Source organism: Orbicella franksi, chromosome 2 (genome assembly GCF_964199315.1).
Source record: "Orbicella franksi chromosome 2, jaOrbFran1.1, whole genome shotgun sequence".
Classification (NCBI taxonomy): Eukaryota; Metazoa; Cnidaria; class Anthozoa; order Scleractinia; family Merulinidae; genus Orbicella; species Orbicella franksi.
This window is the reverse complement of record NC_138146.1, coordinates 7,183,034-7,204,115: the sequence shown is the minus strand read 5'-3', so window position 1 is coordinate 7,204,115 and position 21,082 is coordinate 7,183,034. Positions and strand designations below refer to the sequence as shown.

Genomic DNA, 21,082 nt, shown 5'->3' with positions numbered 1-21,082 from the left:
TGGCGCATGTGTGTGTTGTTTCTCTTAATATTAGCTTTATTGTGAAACAAACGATGTAATAAGGCTTACTTCGCTTTTGTTGCCCAGCATCAACAAAAGAGTTTACACTTGACAGAAGCCAGCTGAGTAGCCGGTTTTGGTGTGAGTGTAAACCATTTCGTCAAGCAATAATTGTAGGGGCCACATTAGAAAAGAAATTCACCACTGTCCAGAGCGATGTCAATTAGGAAGAAGACAACTATACCAAAATCTTTTTGGAATACGAAGGCAAAACCAAGAAAACAATTTTTGCATATAAGAACTACGTAAAACTTTCTTTATACTCTGTAACAGTGGTCTACTGATCAGCTCACCGAAGGCTGGTACCTGTTCATTGCCCTCTTGGTGATGTTTAGGTCATTTGATTTGATACCTTTTTACCAGGTACAATCGCGCTGAAAAACTACCACTGCAAGTGGCTATAACGGTTGATATTATAACAAATTATCAACAAGTAGCATAAAAGCCTTTGAAGAAACGTATAACCCTTCTTCAATGTTCAGAAGACCGTCATACGGTGAACACTGAAGAAGGGATATACACCCGAAACGTCTGTTTCTTCAAAGACTTTCATAACACTTGTTGATAATTTGTTATAGTACCAACTTATAAGCTATTTAGCTGCAAGTGCCACTCATCTTTAATGGTTTTTTCGTTCACCACTCATGACTTAACGGTTATTAGTAGAATTCTACTAGTATACTAATGCAAATGCTGTAATCTGATTGGTTGAGCCATCGAACACAATCAGCCATGCAGTGGCTGGAGGTCGTCTAGGAAATGGCGACTTTTTTTTTTTTTTTTTGAAAAAAAAACTGATGCGCAAATGCACACAACTTCAATTTTAAATGACAGTTCAATCCTAGCGACCTTTTTCAGGCGCAAAGTTTAATGATACGTCAAGAAATAATTGGAAACCGTTATTTGAGGTAAATTTTAGTAAGAATTCTACTAAAACAATTAGATTACTTGCTCTCGATTTCTATGAGGTGATAGTTGATGAGGCCTTCGCCCTCATCAACTATCACCTCAAAGAAATCTCGACCTCATAATCTAATTGTTAATTATTACACTCTGTAGCGGTGGTCTAATGAGCTCACAGAAGACTGGTACCTAATCATTGTCTTCTTGGTAATGTTTCAGTCATTTGAAATGATGCCTTCTTAATAATAATAATAATAATAATAGTAATAATAATAATAGTAATAATAATAGGAATGATGATGATAATATTAATAATAAACGTAATAATAAAGTGTGTTATCGTTTGTCTCACGATGTAGTCACTTGAGATGTAGATCGCGACGTTTCGACTGCTTACTGCTAGTCTTCTTCAGGCGATAAGGTCGACTGATTGCACGGTATCAGTTATATCACAAAGGTCGGCTGTGATTGGTGCATTTCGATCCTCCTATTGTTCCATTGTTCCGGCGAGTAGCTGTTCCCTCAGTGGTCCTCTGTTCTACCGTTCTCTTGTTGTTGTGTATTTTGATCTTGGGAATCCATGCTTCAGGAATTTCAATTCCACTATCCCTGTTGATGTTATTAGGGTGAAGTCTTCTGTGAATAGCTTCCTTGACCCTACGTGTCTACCAGTGATGATGTCGATCAATAAACTTGACCTCATTCCAGATGGGATAGTGGCCAGTCTCGTGGGTGTGTTCAGAAACGGCGGAGGTCTGGGTACGGGCGAGTCGTATGTCCATGTCGTGTTCTTCATCACAGGGAATCCTGTAGACAACACCATCCTGTTTAGCCGGGTTGATGGTGTTCTTTGGTCGCACCAAGTGTGACCGAACTGTCGTTTCGGACTTAAAGGCGGTGCGAATGCCTTGTTGTTCTAGGCAGCGGCGGAGAGACTCCGAAACTCCTTGGACATAAGGTAAAACGGTGGTGGATTTAAATTCCGCGACGGGCTCTCTTTTTGGGGTTGTTCGTACCTTTGTGATCTTCTGTACAAAAGAGGAGGGATATCCGTTAGAAACAAGTACAACAAAACAACAAACAGCAGATTGCTCATATTTTTTTTTGTTTTTAGCACTATCTTCTCTGAGACACATTTCAAAGATACATTAGTGGAAGAGTAAATTAGTAGATCAAGTTCACAAATTAAAAATCCACTTCAAGTACGCAAATATTAAATTGTGTTCCAGTAAAATGAAACTAGTATAAATAATGATTAAAATTACTATTGTGATACTACATTGTTCGTGGCTAGTCTTACGGAGCACGTTCGTTTCGTCCCGGCCGAGGGACTCATCAGAGACCTTTTTGCTTGACAAACTCGTTGGGCATCGCGCCCAAAGTCTTGAACAATGTATTATCACAAGTGACTCTCAACTTTATTGTCAAAATTATTATTCGCAGATTTAAAACAGAGGTCTGTATACGAATTTATTATTTCGTGTTCCTTATTGAGTATCCGTCTTTCACTTTACATTTAAATCTATTTGGAACCTACATGTAGCTTAACGGTCAATTTTGAGTATGTTTGTAGTAGCTCTCCTGGAAGTTTCGGCGTCTCATAATAAACCTCCTTTTCAAAATTCTGAAAAATCTCTTTTGTTGTTTGTTTGTTTGATTGATTGTTTAGTTGGTTTGCATTTTTGTTCTTTTTGTTTGTTTGTTTGTTTATTTCCTTTTGTCTCTTTGTGGAGGGGTTCTTCGTTGGTCCTAGGTAGTAATGTGTAGTAGCTTTGGTAGTTAATAATTACACTTGTGAAGCAAATATTAATTCCTGTCGCTCATAAATAAAAATAATAAAGGTTAGGACTCGCTTATGATATCGCGTTTGGTCTATTCCTCGTATTTGCGCTTTAGGCATTATAGCCGCAATTTGAACTGTTTTGAATCGCTCTAAAATCGACCTCGCTGGCACCGCGCAATTTGTCCATGTTTTTCGGTTTTTCGAAACGTTCATTTACCGATCTTAGGGGGTGACTATCGTGACATATGTCGTGTTTGCCATTCGTGTGTGACACAAGGCTGTCACGTGTACTTCCAAACAGATGTCACGCTGTTATAGCTGAGTCATGTGCAGATAGCAGTTCAATATTCAAAGCTTAGGGAAATGTGCTTGACTGTGCTTCGCAGAGAGTTCCGTTTGGTTCAGTTCCGTCTGCTTTATCCAAACTCGGCAGATTTCGCACAATCTCCTGTAAGTAATATATTTCTTCCTAACAAAACAGGTGGCATAGAATTCGATGACATTTTAGGCAGCATATATTCACATGATAACGTTTCGCTTGAAAAGTCAACCTATATACCGTTACTCGACTTGTGTACTGATATGAAAACGGCTATGCTCGTGTAACACTTTTATACAATTTATGCTAACACCTGTTATCTGTAATTTTGGAATTTGTACCGCCCCTGCAGCCTAGTGAATTGTTATTAACTGTGCATATGCTCACACTTCAGCCGACACTTCCAAAGACTGATACATGTTTTACTTCAGTTTAATGCTATTGTATCTCGTATTTACGTAAACATTCTGTTTTTCAATTCATTCATGGGAATACTGAAAAGCAACGAAAAGACAAGACAATAATTACTCCATAAAGGGTTATACTGAAAAACAGAATTAACAGCGGCCAAAACAGCAAACTGAGCTGGTTAGGGTCCGAAACGGCTGAGTAAATATTAGATGATAATTAACAAACCAACTTGCATCATAGGTCGCATTTCTGCCGTATCGAATTAAATTCGACAGAAATTCGAGGTATGAATCGGCTGCCGAATTTCTGCCGCACGTTCGAGTGGTCGTGTAGCAGTATCCGACAGAAAAGCGACACCGATCGAGATTTTCTGACTACATACATAATGTTAATGTACTTAAACCCTTTCACCTACCCTGCGTTATGACAAATTAGCGTTCTCGTACAAAGAACTTTTCCGCATTCTGGCGGCGCGTTTTCTGGCCGCGCGTAAATTGGAGCGAGGGGAAATTCAACGAAGCTCGCCCCACCACCCCCTGCTTCGTCGAATTTTTGCTTTCGCTCCAATTTACGGCCAGAATACGCGCCCCCAGAATGCGGAAAAGCTCTTTGTGCGGGAACGCTTACCACGCAGGCTACCATTCACCCCGTGGGGGCATAGGTCCTTCGGGAAGTCTCTCCATCCCTGATGTTAATGTATTGATTATGTATAAATTCGGTCCCGCCGAAGAAAAAGAAGAGGATCTGAGCTGAGAAAAGCGCAGTGCCTCGATAATCACGGTCCTGGTATGCTAAATGTGATGTGCTCAGACGACTTCTTTGCAAGGACCAGTGTACCTTTGCTGAACATATTGCATCACATACTACTATAATTTAAGCCTCCTCCTCGTTCAATTAACATTTTTTGGCAAATTAAAAGTACTTCGTTCTTCAATTTCTTTGTCCCCCATATTGGATACTCTATAAGTCTAACACATTTTCCGTTGACCGACATACCGGACAGTGTCAATTCTGAATTGCGCCACAAGTACGGCGTATGAACGAACAGTCGCGGCAGACGTACGGCATCTGAACCGGGTCTAGAATGGAAGCAAGCATCTGATAGATTGTCTGTTGTTGTTGTTGTTTGTTTTGTTTTGTTTTTGTTTTTTGCCGATGTTCATGTGACGTCGTCATATTCCAAATAATATTTGCCTATTTAGTTTATCACAGGCAAGAGCCCGTAAGATCTTGATTATGACGTTTCGCAAAGTTTTAGCTCGACTGGCTTCGTTTTTAACAGAGCACATTTCAATTTCCAAGCTTTTGAATTGCGTGACATTTTTTTTTTTTCCATTTTTCATAAAATGGTCGTGGATCGCGTAGGTCAAAGATAAGTTATCGCTTACGTTTTTGCTAATTGAACTTTTCTTGTACTACAAGAAGTATTAATCTTAACACCTTAATCAAAACACCTTGGAACCATGGGATTTGAGAGCGGAGGGAGGTGATTGGAGAGGCTCTCTCTACCAAAGCAGAAACAGGAAAATGATCGAAAATGATCAATCTATTTGCATCGTGAAGAACGGTACAATGTTTGTGCTACAGGTAGTCAACTACATTTAAACGAAATGAATTACTTTAAATTATATAACTTATGAGAGTTCCTTTTTCCTTGGCCGGCTACAATGCAACTCCAAGATATCATAAGAATGTTCACTTAGTTACCATAGCAACAGCATATTCTTATATAAACCAGCGATATCAGCAGTAACAAATAGAATTAATCAATTATATCTTTTGCTTCTTAGTGGTTTGGATTACCTCTTGTTCTTCTCTATCGTGCCGTCTTTGCTGCCTTCTGTTGTGGGTGGCTGATTAGGAGCGCAACTTATTCCCAGGAACACGGACCCAAGTGGTTGATTTACTTGAGTAACTGGAGCTTCTTTTTCGTCACTCTTTATTTCGTTTGTGCTACCATAGTATCGGCAATACACTACAGGAAACAACATAAACACACAGAATATGACACCGGAAACCGACCGCAAATTGATGTGAAGGACTTGGCTTCACGCGAAAACTCACACAATGGCCACATGCCAAGTTTTGCCATTGATACCAGTGATGATGTTGACGACGTGGCACCCAACGCTGACGACGCAGAAGCTTCTGAGGTCTTTCCAATGGCTTGGTTTCACGAAGCATTGTGGGTAATATGTAACATTGCAGCAGTAGCAGCCCTTTTAGTGACCTTGACTTTCTAGTCGTTGCTCTTCAGATTAGTGAATAACCTGCGCGCTCTAACTGTTGTTGTTCACGGAATGAACTCTGTAATTATGATTGGTGACACTGTGCTCAGTTCAATTCCTGTTCGCTTGTTTCATGTTATTTATCCAATGTTCTACAGCATAACCTATATCGTGTTCACGGTGATTTACTGGGCGGTCGGTGGCACAAGTTATTTTGGCACGCCTTACATTTACCCTCAAACCGACTACACAGGGAGACCAGTCCTGTCTGCTGTGTCGCAAATTTGTCTTTTCTTTGTTGGTCTGCCTTTATGTCAAAGTGTGTTGTTTGGTTTCTATATGCTACGAGTCTGGATACAAACTAAGTGTGGAAAATAGAATGATTATGCCATATAGACACGAACCTGTTCTTTTACTTTTAATGCTTCCAATTTAGGTAGTGCATATGGAACGTTTTTACTCACGAGGCCAGCAATCATGCAAATTTATTAGGACAAAACAAGGTGATTACATTCGGAAAAGAGTTCACCACCATGGCCGACGTTTCATTGTTTTGGGACACCAATATGGCTGCCGTGACGTCATGTAAAAACAATTTACATACAGTTTATATCATTACAGACGTTTCTAACTGTCTGATATTTATTAGCGTTACATGTAGCACTGGAAGTCACTGAATACATATATTTAAGGTAACGCACTATCGAATGGAACGCAACGTTTCATAAGCAGTCCAGCGCTCACATTAGAAAAATAAAGGACAGTTTACCTGTGTTTACTACAGTAAGTTAAATGAAAGAGAAAAGAACACACACATCCTCACATATTTCGCGTCAATGTCAGTGGAAAGAGCCCATAGCTTGCAGTCCTAGTTACTCTCCTCAGGGATGGACGATAGTTGATTTTTGAGTGGGAAGGGTGGGGAGGGGGGGGAGGAGGAGGAAATTTTGACAACAAAACAAAATGTCATGCATATATACATGCATACAAAGGGTCAACAAACATGCCTAAATTAAATCACCCCTCCACCACTTTAACATCAAATGGTCCACCCCTCAATTGACCTCTGTAACAAATGAGGTAAATATTGGGATATTACCCTGAGAATGATTTTTTTTCAAATGTTTGACTTGATTTTTAATATGTGAAGCCTTGGAGCCGACTGGCTCATTGCTGCCAGAGCTTATCCCGGTTTCTGTAACATGAGGTGGCTAGGAGTATTTCTATTCCCCCTGGACGGGATGCGACTCCATGACAGGTCACTCCCCGCAATTTGTTAGTTTTCCCCAACAATAGCCCTTTTCATGGTTAATTTTTCTCATTTGCATTACAATTTAATCCAACGCGGATGCGAGGGAAATCGGGCTAAAACTACAAAAGAGCCCGAAATTGCCTTACCTACATGCTAGATTTTATTGTAATGCAAATAAAAAAGGTAACCGTGAAAAGGGCTATTAGCCGGTACCCATTTATACTCCTGGTTGGAGAGAGGCACTGTGAGAGTTAAGTGTCTTGCCCAAGAACACAACACAGTGTCCCCGGCCAGGGCTCGAACCGGATCGCTAGATCCGGAGATGAGCGCACTAACCATGAGGCCACCGCGCCTACACGATTTTTTTTTTTTTTAAGTACTCACATTAATTGAAGTGATTGTTCTTGTAGTAGCGTAATGCCAGTTTTATATAGTATTCATATCGTACTTTCTGTATCCCATCAGAGATTTTTTTTTTTTCAAAAATCGTTTGCTTCATCTGTTCCCATTATTTGCTCCTGCAGTTTGTTTTATGTTATTCTGTTTGTTTGTGTTTCCTCTCAATGCTGCTTTTGTCACTTTTTGCCAGAAATGACGGCATTTCAGTATTTATTGCCCTTTATCGAGTCGCCCAGTTTAATCGCAAAGAAATAACTTTGTGGTCAATTTCTGTTCTTCTTCCTTCTTGAGCTCTGCCTTCGATACAACGCTGACAAGCAAGGGCAGGAGAAGAATTGGTCGGTGTTAAAGTTTATATATATATATATATATATATTTTTTTTTTTTTTTTTTTTTTTTTTTTCAGGCATTTATAAGCTAAAATCAGGTTTTTCCTAAGAAGTGCCTGCTTCAAACGATAGACATCTTCACGGCCTCTGACGCCATCTTGTTTGGAATGCAACGTACCAAAAATTACAGTAACCTGTAAGGAAAAAAAAAACGAATCTAATGTCTAAAAAGTCACGGAAAATTCGAGTTCTGAAGTATCTATGAATTAAAAACTAATGATATAGGTAAAATAATTTACTGATCGCATTTGAGGGAAATAGCCTCGCTAGAAAAGCAACAATAGAGGTCTTCTATTTTTTTATTTTTTTTTTTTCTCATACGTACATTTTTTAGGCATTTGCATGAAAAATTAAAAGTGTAATTCTTTGCCTCGCAGCGAATCTATGTTCTTCAAATTTGACCAAGTTACAAGGAAGCGATTCCTTGTAACTCATAAAATACGCAGAAAGTCAATCACTTTCAACTTATTGGGCATCGAACTTTTAACTTTTCCACTATATTTACTCAATTTACGCAAGATGGCGTCAGAAACCCTAGAAAAGGTCTATTAAACAACGGCTACGTATCCTGCATTTGAGTACATCTCGATGCTCTCCTGGAACACACGCCGATGCATGTATTCTCATATACTTGAGAATGTTCAGTTCTATCTGAAAACCCCTAACGAGACAGTAGAAAATTGTGAAGGCTGTTTAACCATGCTTAACTTCAAGTGCATGTGCAAAATTCCTAGTTTTCAGAGTAGCCGAGTTACACCCGAAGGGGGGGGGGGGGGAGGCTTCTGCCATATATGGGCTATATAGGTATGTGCCGCTGTGAAGGGTATGGTTTTCAAGCAGTTTACTATATACTATTATATATTATATTTATATTACTATATAATATTAAAAAAATCAAATCGGCGAGTTTAAATTTACGCAAATCAGCCTCAATAGTGTCGATACATGCTGGGATTTGGGGAGTTTACTGTAGTATAGGGTAGCAAAATTCAGCTGAACTAGCTCTGGTATAGACTAAGGGTTCCAGGGTCTCAGCAGCACATCCCCACCTAGAAATTCCCAAAGTACAACCCCCCCCCCCCCCCGGGATATTACACATCAGTAATGTACGAGATGAATCATTTTCTACCGGTCTGTACCATCGGAGTTTTGTATGCATGGCACCCTAGAAAACGTAAGAGCTGCCCAAAAGCGAATGGTAAGCAGTAATAGTAAGATTCGACGCGTGCGAATCATTCACTTCATGCATGAATCATGTCGAAGCTCTTTTTGGGCATTGTGTGGCATGACCTCTGGCAACGGACACCCTACCCTGAATTCGTAATTACACAGTAAGCCCATTGTGGTCTACTAGCAATTCGAGATTCGGAGAAGAGTTGAACTGATCAGAGAGTGAGGTTTCTTTGAGAAAATGTGCTGGGGTATACTTCGGGACGAATTTCGTCTGGTTCAGTTTCGTTTGCTGCATCCAAACGCCGAGGATTTCGCACAATCTCCTGTAAGTTTTGATCTTCAATACACCGTAATTAAATATGACTACATAAGGAAGGAATGTTAGGATGCAAATACCTGTAGACTACACGGGCTTTAGTTCAAACAAGCGAGGCATCTGTGAAGCAAGATGCGTATGATTCCATTACTGTAGCATATTTGGCAATCTGCCCGGATTTGAGAGATTTCGACAGGCTTCAAGTAGCATTTATAACTCTGATTAAGGTAAACAATATTCCAGAGATTGATGTTGAAATTACATTTAAGTGCTGTCTTTCGGGGCTTATATGCGACTTTTAAGTTGTTTTTGTAAACTAGCCTTAATCTTGGCGATAAATTGTCAAAACCCTCAGGGTTAGGGTTAGTCAAAAATTTACAGTTTTGGATTGTTCTTTGGCAAATTCCTCTGAGCAGTTCGCGGGGTTAAGCCGAACCGAACGGAACGTTTTTCACGTGTAAACAATGCTATGCAAATGACGATACACATCAGTGCATGATGATTACGATCGTAAATTTGCATTGCAAAAGTTGACAACCAGAAATGTACTGTTTCCTTCTAATTACTGGAAGAAGGATTTAGTTTCTTAACTGGATTGTGATTTTTAGATCCCATGATGCACAGAAACGTAACTGAGAAAGCCGTCTATTTCAAAAGAATGCAAAAGAAATCGCGTGACGAGGCAACAACAGGAAAACCACTGTTTGATGTTGCGCACAGGAAGCAGAGGAGTCATATTTGACCGTATTTCCAGTGAAATTAATATTCACCGTAAAGATTTACGGGCGATTCAAAATTTGACCAAGATAAAGCTTTCATCCCTCGTCTCTTTTCTTACTGTTAGTCACTGTTAGTCACCACGAGGGATAACCCACAGTCATTTCTGTATGCGGTATTCGTCGTGAGGACAGGACGGGATTTTAAGAGACGCGTGTTTACAGTTCGATCACTTAGTGATTTGAATCAACAACAGATCGATTCGGGCTACAATTGTACGTAGCCTGATTCTCAGACGTCCGAGGTCGTTCGCTACCCCTCTCTCCTCTCCCGTCTGATACACTCTGTGCGAGGTTGTGTTCATGACGTCAGAGCCATTGTCAATTTTCACCAATCAGAGCGGATGTACCACATCCCGAGTGTGGAATGTGCGGAATGTTATTCAAAAAGGTTTCGAATCGGCTGTGAAAACTTGAACGCTTTCCAAGTTTTGGCGTGGAAAAACTGTTCTCTAAACAGTTCAAAGCGCTCAAAATGTTTGTTTGTGGTATTTATGTCCTTCTTAACTTGCCAACGGGATTCGGAAAGTCGCTTGTGTTCCAGATGGCTCCTTTAATTCACGCCGAAATCACTAGGCCACGGTGGATTTGAAGCGAACCCAATGATAATTGTGATATCTCCTCTAGTGAGCCTTATGGAAGATCAAACAAATTTGTTACGGAAATTTGGTATACCAGCCGACTCGATAGGAGAAGATAAGGCTCTGGATCTGAAGATTGAGAAAGGAGAGTGCTCCGTGATATTTTCGTCGCCGGAGTCCTTACTAGGAAATGGTCGGTGGCGAAGGTTTCCTGGAAAAACCGGACCTTTGTATGAAAAGTATTTGTCGAAATATTCTGTGCTTAAAATAGTTTTGTTTTTCACAAATTCATTATGTACTCACACTTACAGCCAAATACATCGCTAAATACAGTTTATTATAATGATACTTAAGGAGAAGCATTTCATATTCACTTATGTCAAACAAAAATGTACCATTTTCTTTATTCCTTTTCGAGCAAAACAAGCCATGATCGAATATTACGTGAATATTATTTAACTTAAAAAACGCAGAAAGGGACTTCAATTTAGGAATTTTCCACACCTGTACAAAAGCTGTTGGACACTGAACCAAGTTCGTCTGGTGGAGGTGAGAAGAAATTCCTCCCAATGTTTACACATGCTGGAAATGCCCGCACAACTACAGGAACACCTGAGTGCCTTACTGCTGTATGTCCAACCATCGAAACTGCAGGAGGTAACCCTGTCAGACTTGTAATCTCCCTCACCGGTAATACTGGTGATCGAAGGAAACCTTGTTTCATCTTGAGGTGGATTTGTAGGAAATAGAGCTTTCTTCACGGGCTTCGCTTCCAGCGATCTCGCGACAGATACCTCCTGAGTTTGATCTCGACTCAATCTCCGCTTTATGCGAACCACGTTGTTTTTAGGCATTTCTGCCCTCGACTCGTCCTCGAGACTTTTGAAATTTAACATCATTTTTTTCGATCTTTTTCAACTTTGGGTAGCATTTTCTTTTGCAATATTGCAAGTTCTCGTTTGAAGTTTGTAACTCACCGCCTAAATATCTTGCAGAGTTCCTCGCAAAGCGCCCAAAAACCGCTATTCTATCGCTTGTTTCGAGAAATTCAGCGCAGAACAAGCACTGAATCGAGCTCGTCCGAGATAAGACGGCTATCTTCGACGTAGAAATTAAAAGCATTGCTAAGTAATCTTCGCTTTGGCAAAATCTGATCAAGGAAGAACCCGCGTGAAATTGATTTGTTGACTTTTCCACGCTTCATTTCTTACGTGTGTTGTGACTGGCCCTTACTATACAATAGGTGCTTTGACGTCATGAACACGATCTCGCACAGAGTATATCAGACGGGAGAGGGAGAGAGGGGCCGCGAACGACCTCGGACGTCTGAGAATCAGGCTACAATTGAACAGTGAATTTAACTAGAAATACGGTCAAATATGACTCCTCTGCTCCCAGTGTGTTGCGTTACCAAAAATTGTTAGAAAATAACACAAAGAAAACATGATACGCGCGTTGATTGGTTGAAAATCGTGTTTCTATGAAACAATTAGATTATGAGCTCGAGATTTCTATAAGGTGATAGTTGACGAAGGCGCAGCCCGAACTTAATCGAACTGCGCCCTCGTCAACTATCACGCGATAGAAACCGAGAGCTCAAAATTGTTTTAGTTTAAATCTACTGGTCGTTCAAAACCTCATCCAAATTCTTTTCACAGAAACCTGGAAAACGCAAAGAAGCGACCGTTATTTTGGAACGACCGCACACTGCTGAGCTACTCCCTATCTACCACAATAGAGAGTGAGTAGCGTACCCAATCAGAAAACGGCATATGCATTCGCGATAGAACGCTAGTAGATTTATACCAAATTATATAAACATACTAATTTATATAAATAAGACCACGTGGACAGACACTTCTCGAACTGTTCAGTAATCGAACTTAATCGAACTTAATGGAACTTAATCGAACGATTGAGCTTGGCAATTTGAACAAAATCAAACACAAAAGTTGATTGCTCTAATAATTTGTGTGTGTGTGTGTGTGTGTGTGTGTGTGTGATCGTTCGATTGCCTTCCACTACCGACCTTAGTCGAACCCAGTCGTTTAACGGAATGTTTGATTTGATTCGAGTAGTTACGTTGGGTAGCGTTGCAATTGGGTGAGAGAAGTGAGTTTTTTTGTTTTTGTTTTGTTTTGTTTTTTTAACTGCACAGATCGTATCGCTTATTCCTTTCATACACAAGGCAGACATACTTTGGCGACATCGATCGCATATCCCGAGAGAATCTCTGTGCAGAAAAATTAGAGATTTGTCGTCTATTTTGTTTTTCATATATCAATACATTTATCAATCTATAATATAATGATTTTAATTTTCACGTTCTTTAGAAATGAGCGGTTTAGTACACGGAAGAATGCACAGCGTTTAATCTACTAAATAAATATGTATTGATTGCATGGATAGCATGCATGTTGGTTTTGTTAGCACGTATAAAATGTGTCATTGTCGCAACTCCCCAGCTAGGCTGGACCTTGCTGCTGTGTTTAATGTTAATAAATTAATCGCCTACTGTATGTTTGTTATTCTATTTTGATTTCGATTAATAAATAATTCAGTACACTTAGTCGCATATCCTATATAAATAGAAGCGACTCAGTTAAGACAATGTTCTCGACCAAAAAAAAAGTATTTCAAATGTTATAAATAGTGCCAAAATAAACTCAGTTCTATAGCAGCAGACGTTTCGGGCCTAGCCCTTCCTCAGAGCTAAGTTTTCAAAACTAAGGACTGAGGATGGGCAAGGCCCGAAACGTCCGCTATATGACTGAATTTATTTTGGCTTTATTTTATCACCATTTATAACTTTAGAACTGTATAGACTGTGCCACGCAGCCACGGTTGCTTTTTTAGGGATTACAAACATTTAGTTAAATAACTGAATTTGTCCGTCTTTACTTTTTAGTGGTTTGGTGTGTTAATCGTACTGATGTATCGCTTCGCCATTGCCGCCTTCTGTACCGGCTGGATGATTTCAAGCCTAATTCGTAAAAATTGGTTTCTTTGGCTGAGTAACTGGAGCTTCCTCGTTGTAACGGTGTACTTCATTTGTGCCACCATAGTAACGGCCATCCACTACAAGAGAGAACGGAAGCCTGCAGGAAAGATGGCAAGCGACCAGATGAAAAATGGCGAGGCAAATTCGGCGTCCAAAGCAAAATGTGCTGCAGATTCCGATGGAAGCGTTAATGATATTGTTGAAATGCATTTCACATCGGACGCCTTTGAAGCATTACGGGCTCTTCCAATGGCTTGGTTTCACGAAGCACTGTGGGTGATTTACAATATCGCCTCCGTGGCTGCTATTATGGTGACCTTATCTTTCTGGTTGTTGTTATTTAATGCAGATAAAGGGGTGCGCCCTGTCACAGTTATTCTCCACGGAGTCAACTCCATTGTAATGGTCGGCGATACCATGCTAAGTTCCATACCCGTGCGTTTGTTTCATGTTATCTACCCAATGCTCTACTGCATAGTCTATGTCATGTTTACAGTGATTTACTGGGCGGCTGGTGGGCCCAACTATATTTACCCTCAGACGGACTACACAGGGAGACCAATCCTCGCCGCTGTATCACAGCTGTGCCTTTTCTTTATTGGTCTTCCCTTGTTTCAAAGCGCCATGTTTGGTTTCTATAGACTGCGAGTTTGGATCAAAACTAAAAACGGTAAATAGTTCACATGTTACCGTAGAACAGTGACGTATAGTTTTACCATGTCACGTATTAGGAAACTTTAGCTATGTTAACGCCAGTAGTTCTTACAACTGCCATGTTGGGAGCCCAATTGAAATATAGCTTTACAGCAGTTGTAGACAAGAGTATAAATAGGGGCAATATGCTTTGAAGAGTTAAAGATATAGCAATGTTTCTTCCATAAAAGAGTGGACTAGTAAAATTATTCCGTATGCACCAAATCCTTCTTCGGATTAGTTAGCTGTATTTTTTGTTTTTTGGTATTAAAAAAATTGTATTATATACAATTAGTTATCTTACAAGTTGTCATGTATACCTTTTTCATTGGTTTGTCTCTTCATCCTTCCCAAGCTCATTTTGACCACCTATCAATATTGTTCAATATGGTAACGGGCATTACAAAACAAGATCTTGGGACATTTTGTAAAAGAATTAAGGTTGGGCTTTTTTATGCCCTATCGTCTGTAGTAAGCTGCCCTAACGTACCCAAAACTCCAAACAAGAAAGAATTAAGGAACGTAAGAGAGTTTAGTTAATTTCCCATTTAGGCATTATTCCTTTATAATCCCTCTCAAGCTCTTTTTAGATCACTCCCGACTTCAGAATTCCCGGGAAGGCATAGGAATAGCCATTGCTGTGAGACAAATTTGACTTACGCGGAAAGCTCAAGGGACAGTACGAAAAGCGCGTGGTAACATCAACTGCGGAAGGACTGGATACCTTATCTAAAAATAACATCTTAGAAATAAGTCAAATATGGGGAATTAGCTCTCTTGCCCTTCATCCCCTCTTGGTGCAAAAAAAATTGCGAAGAAAAAGTCAAGTCGAACACCGATTTCTCGAACTATCCGATGTTTTTCTTAAACCAATTTTCGTTTCCCTTGGAGGTTCGAAAAATCGGGATTTCATTGTATTATTACTGTACATATTTCTGTTTTTGTTAATTTTTTAGTTAGATACAAGACCCCACTGATAAGCAAACCTATTGCTTTAAATCAAATCGTGTTTAAATAAAGGATTGTTGTTGTTGTTGTTGTTGTTGCTGTTGAATCGTGAAATTTGGGAAAAGTCAAAACTAAAGACGAAATAATGAGAACCATTACCGAATCACAGAAAAATAAACGGTCAAAATAATCTGGAACTCGCACACACATTTCTCGGGAACTTTTCGCTGGTTTTCGCTAGCGATGGAGTCGTAGGCTGAGTCATAATCAGAGGTACAGAGCGATACGATCTGGTGAAAATCAAACCTGAACGGAGTGATCGTAAGCAGAATATCGATTCCGCTTATGACACCGTCGCTTATGATCTAGTGACAACTAGATTATAGGGATCGGAATACCGGTAGGAAGCGGACGAATAAACCAATCACAATGCTAGCGCTCGATTTCGGGCCTTGTGATTGGTTTGTCCTTCCACTTCTGCTTCCGACTCCGACAATTTAGTTTTCACTGGATCATAAGCGACGGAGTAGGGAGAAATAGGAACGTTCTGATTTCCCGACTCGGACTCCGTCGAGCCTGTGACTCCGATTTTTGATTTTCACTACGTCGCAAGCTCTCTTACGACTCCGACTCAGAATTCGTCGCCAATGAAAACCAGCGTTGCGTAGTTATGAGTTATAACTGGAAATTGCGTGCAAAATTTTGAGCCAGTTATGTAAATTTCTTTGTGACTAAGGGCTGGTTCACACTTTGACATAAGCATAAGCGTAAGCATAAACATAAGCAGAAGAAAAATATGTGTGAACCGGGGTTACATAAGCATAAGCATAAGCATAAGCATAAGCATAAGCATAAGCATAAGCATAAGCATAAGCATAAGCATAAGCATAAGCATAAGCATAAGCATAGGCATAAGCATACGCATAGGCACAAGGAATGGAACATTTTCGATCCGTTTTCTTATGCTTATGCTTATACTTATGTTGTGAATACTTGAGTGTGAGCCGGGCATACATAAGCATAAGCGTAAGCATAAAGAGTTTTCTTGTCAGCGGAATACACAAAAATAAAATCCAGGCCCGCTCTGTCAGAATCTGTCAGCTGAAAACATGGCGACGCAGGTGAAGGAAAAGTTGGCCGAATTAATCTGTCCGCAATTATTCTTGTTTGTACGACAAAATAAAATCTCTGTCTCCCAGTTTTAATTCATGTACAAGGTTATAATATATCGCCTTGTGTCTTTCTTCTCGTAAAAATGTCTCTTATCCAGACCTTTCTCGGTTTCTTTGTGTTTGTCTTTGCATAAGCAATCTTCTTCGATTCCTACGGCTTAACAGCAGCAACAATCCAATCAATCCAATCACACTTTGACATAAGCATAAGCGTAAGCATAAACATAAGCAACAATATCCAACAATCGACTTCGTTATCCGCCATCTTTGATTCCTGAGAGGTGAACTGCGCCTGCGCAATAGCCATCCTTATGCTTATGCTTATGTACCCCGGTTCACACATATTTTTCTTATGCTTATGTTTATGCTCATGTCAAAGTGTGAACCAGCCCTAAGCCGTGATGTTTCCGTTGTAGTTTGCATTAGCTCTTCACAGTAGCAACCTCTCGAGGGCTATATAGACTGATATCTAAACATGAGCGGACTGGGGCCAGGGGCCAGGAAGCCGTGCCCTCAACCCTTCTGTTTTAAAATAATTATGATCAACAGTCTTTCCAGTTGTATCGGACAGTGAGCGTTTTCTTTTCTAGCTATGAGGCGATCGAGACTGCGCTCTCCCTAAAACACCGTATTCCTTTGTTCAACACACCACATGCATGCCTATTGTGCGTGTAGGCTGTATCTTATTCACTTGTAAAAATTTGCACAACAAAAGCGACAAAAACAACGACAACATTTTTAGTCATACCCAACATTAATTACATCAAGTTAACTAATAATCACAACAAATTTCAAAAGCATACTGGCTGCCCTGAGTAACGGGTTAGAGGAATTTTCTCCCCCAGCAGTCTGTAATACAGCTACCACTGAATCTTTGCATTGGCGAATTTATATTGATCGACGCTCAAGGCGATTGCGCGTTTTTTGCAAGCGCATTCAACATGGCTGGGAAATTAACAGCTATTGACATTTGCATTTGACAGACGTAGATTTTTCAGGAAGGCCCTTGTCACCTCAGCTGCACTACAAGGGATCGATTTGAAACGTGTTACTGGGTTGTTGTCAATATCTGCAAAAATAACAGTGGTAAAAATGGCGAACGAAGTCAATCTCTGCTTTGTACCATAACGAAGTCGATGTTATACGTGGCGAAAGTTTGTCACAAGGTGTTACAGAAAGATGTGCCCTTTTGCTGTATACGGGAAATAAACTGATTACTTGTTAATGAGGCCGGATTATGACTGAGATACGGCCAGAATTTCGAGTTAATTTCAAACCCAAATCCCTTGGGATCTCAGTTAAACTGAATTTGTTTTGCCCATGTAAGATCATTGCTTTTTTGTAGTAGAACTAACGGTTTGCCTTTCCCTGTGAAAACCTTATCAATACTAGAGAACGCAATTCCAAATCATTTTGTTAAATCTGTCAGAAGCAAGCGAATAAAAATCGAGATAAGGTTACAGACCGCTAAACTAATTAATGCATTTAATAACCCTTCACTAAGTTTTGAGTTTTTACCAAGACAACACCACTACAGTATTTGCATCGAGCCTGAAACGATGGGTTTGTAGGAGGAGTAGAGCGGTATATAGTAAGTACAAACAAGTTTATTTATATGGAACATTATTGAAAACAAAGATAACGTAAAAGAGAAAAATCGGCAGCTTGATACACAAGATTTTCTTTAAGTCCTCTTCTAAAAAAAATAATGCATTCATTATCGAGGTTTGAAGAGAAGGTTTTCAATCCTGGGCTATTTTGCAAGTGAATCAGTTTACTTGTAGCGCATTGCGTTGAAAAACATTTCGTTATTTCCAAATACATTTTTCCCCTGAGGGTTAAATTTAAAATAAAACGTATCAGCTTTTATTATCTACTTCGTTATAGCCTTTAGTTAGCTGAGAAACTGAGACGTCATTCTGTTATCCGTTGTACTGGTATATTCACCTGCAAACGAAATTACAAAGCGCATTATTTAGTTTATAGCGAGTTTGCAGGTAAAAAGTACTTTGAAACCCTATTGTGTATTATATATCAACTTCAAAAGAAATTTACTTTGCAACCGATAAAAAAAAAAAAAGAAAAAACAAAGAAAAAACAAACAAAATGAGCAGAGAGTTTTTTGCTTTATGGAGAATTTATTTTGGATTTTCCTTTTGTTCTTTTGTAGTGGCTGTAGTAGCTTTTTTTTTGTGACTATATTTCGGAACCTTTGGCTTTTCATTATATTATTAGTAGTTGTAGTAATAGTAATTTTCTCTTGATTTTCTATCCCACAGGTTTTGTCTCTAGTCAGCCTCCTTTTTAAAAAACTTCGGAGGAAAAACGAAAGGTTAAAACTGAAATTCTTGAATCTCTTTTTCAAATTAGCTTCTATTTGCTTTTGGCTTTAAAGGCAAACAACAAGCGAATGTGTGTCTCAAATTAAACAAACGTAGGCCCACAAATAGATCATGCAAAGCTACACCCAAAAGAATCAAAATATGTAATTCTGGTATCCCTGAGCTTTAAAAAACCAAAACTTCAAAAACGGTCCACACAGAATGATTAACTCGTCCAGAAGAGAAGATTCAAGAATTCCAAGCACAACTGTTTTTCTTGTCAAAACGTCCGTTTCCTCAAAAATACATGCGCCTGCGTTAGAAAACCTTCCAGAAATACATCGAGACGACGGGCTCGCGTCGGTGACAGCAAAGTCCTCCCGTTTTTAGAGATATCTCTGAATAAAAAGGATTTGAAGGCGGCGAGGCACGTAGCAAGGCTTTGTTTGCTTTTATGAATTGAGGCTGAAGTTCAGTCGGCGAGCAATGAACATTTCCTAAAGCGAGAAAATGTGTAAGTCTTGAACAGATAAGAACGGGCATGATGAACTTCACAATTTCCGCCATTTGCCTGGTTGGTAATTTATGATGTTTTCCTTGCTTAGAAAAAATAAGCACAAAAGGAAGGAAAACAATGAGAGGGATAAGACAGGAACAAGGTTATCAAAAACGGGAAAACAAGGTGTCAAATAGATGATAGCAATTTGAATGAACCAATCTAGATAAAATGGATAACATGGATGAAGTTACCAGGGAAAGCACTATCTGTTCCAAGTTATGGCAGTCATAAGAACTATATTTTGTTCCGTTTTTGCAGAACATACTTTTTACGGCTTCAGTGTTGATAGATTCATTAATTTATTTCCATATTTATTAATTTATTTTCATCAGCCCTGCCATTAAACTAATCATTGAATTACATCCGTTGAATTCACGTTATTCCCGGCCGACAGAGAGGTGAAGAATTGGTTGCCAAGGACATCGTGTTGACAGCTCTTTTCTTTATTAGTCCCCAGTTTAGCATAAAGTTATTATTTACATATAATTTTTCCATTTTTCTTTTCTACATGGAGATTTATTTTCAAGCTTCTTTGAATATTTTTGTAATCCATCGTCAAAGATGCCAGACGGCATACTTCGAAATATATAAGATCAACGTATCTTCGCGCAGTAGCACATCCTAATTCATATTCCCCTACCAAGCCTCTTTGTTCATAAGAAATACTGAGTGGATGGCCTTATTGATCAGGATGTAAATACACTAACTTTGAAGATTTTCGCAACACCAAGTTCCATTCCCATTACTTTCAATATCTCCATCACTTCTCAGGACCCTGAGAGAGAAAGACGTGACGTGGCAAAAAAGAGCACGTTCTGGCTACGACTATTACAGTAATGACGTCAGTAAGTCGGTCAGAAAAAAAAATCAGAATGAGACCATGTTTTAATTGTTTTGGTATTTTCTTACTTTTTTTTGCAATGACAAGCTTAGCACCACAATTAGTATCTTGCTTATTTGTTTATTTGCTTTGCTTTCATGATTTTCGCATATGTTGGAGATGTTGTAATTTTCAGTTGTTCTGGCAAAAGACCAGAGATACGTTACATTTTTTTTTTCTAAAGATTTACACGATCTCTTGCCAGCTGGGAGGAAATTTTTCTTTTACGATGATATGAACCTATAGCAGCAATACGGCGGAGTTTATTTTCCGGTTCCTATCTACCGGGTAGATAAATATGGTAAAACCTTTCAGCTTAATCGTATGCGCATCGATATTGGTAATTTCCATTTTCTAAAAAAAAAAATTTCAATACGTTGCTTTTTCTGCGGATAGCACCAATTTTAAATTTTAATTAAGTATGAACGCAATCCAACCACTGCAAACGAAACCTGTGTAGTCTGAAATATATATATATATTTATCTAAATATGCAGGAACGTTGCTCTGCCATTGCTCAGGTCTAGTTATATCTATGTAGGTAAAGGTAGGTATTACAACATAATGTGACAAAAATTAATTTTCTTCTCGTCAACAGAGAGCAGTTGTTTAATTAATGGTCTGACAAAGATAGCTTTCAAACTAAATACAATTTCGTAGTGCGTGAGTAAAGGTTAAGGAACATTTCATCTTCGTGAATTAATTAACCGTGCCTAGGTAACGTTTGAAAAGATGGGGAAAAGTAATTATCTAAAAACAATCATGATCCCTTTATAATTTTCATGTATTTTGTTATGGAAATTTTTTTTTTTTCCTATGTTGGTAATCTTGTAGCATACCTTTTACTCTAACGTCATTTGGTAGTGAGATTTTTTTTCCATTTTGGCTATCTTTTAGCTATTCTTTTTTAAAAGAATAC

General features: G+C 39.2%; 1 protein-coding gene and 1 pseudogene across 2 annotated transcripts; both read left to right on the top strand.

Annotated features, from left to right (window-relative positions):
- Window positions 1-2,105: 2,105 nt before the first annotated feature.
- LOC145477932 (protein rolling stone-like) lies at window positions 2,106-6,630 on the top strand (annotated as a pseudogene). Its single transcript, XR_014048167.1, has 2 exons — window positions 2,106-3,196; window positions 5,267-6,630. The product of XR_014048167.1 is annotated as a protein rolling stone-like (transcript).
- A 2,192-nt stretch (window positions 6,631-8,822) lies between these two features.
- On the top strand, window positions 8,823-14,566 carry LOC145477934 (protein rolling stone-like). The gene is made up of 2 exons (XM_081455808.1): window positions 8,823-9,242; window positions 13,499-14,566. The coding sequence occupies exons 1-2, from the start codon at window positions 9,156-9,158 to the stop codon at window positions 14,267-14,269; spliced, it is 858 nt and encodes a 285-aa protein (XP_081311934.1). The 5' UTR covers window positions 8,823-9,155; the 3' UTR covers window positions 14,270-14,566.
- Window positions 14,567-21,082: the final 6,516 nt, after the last annotated feature.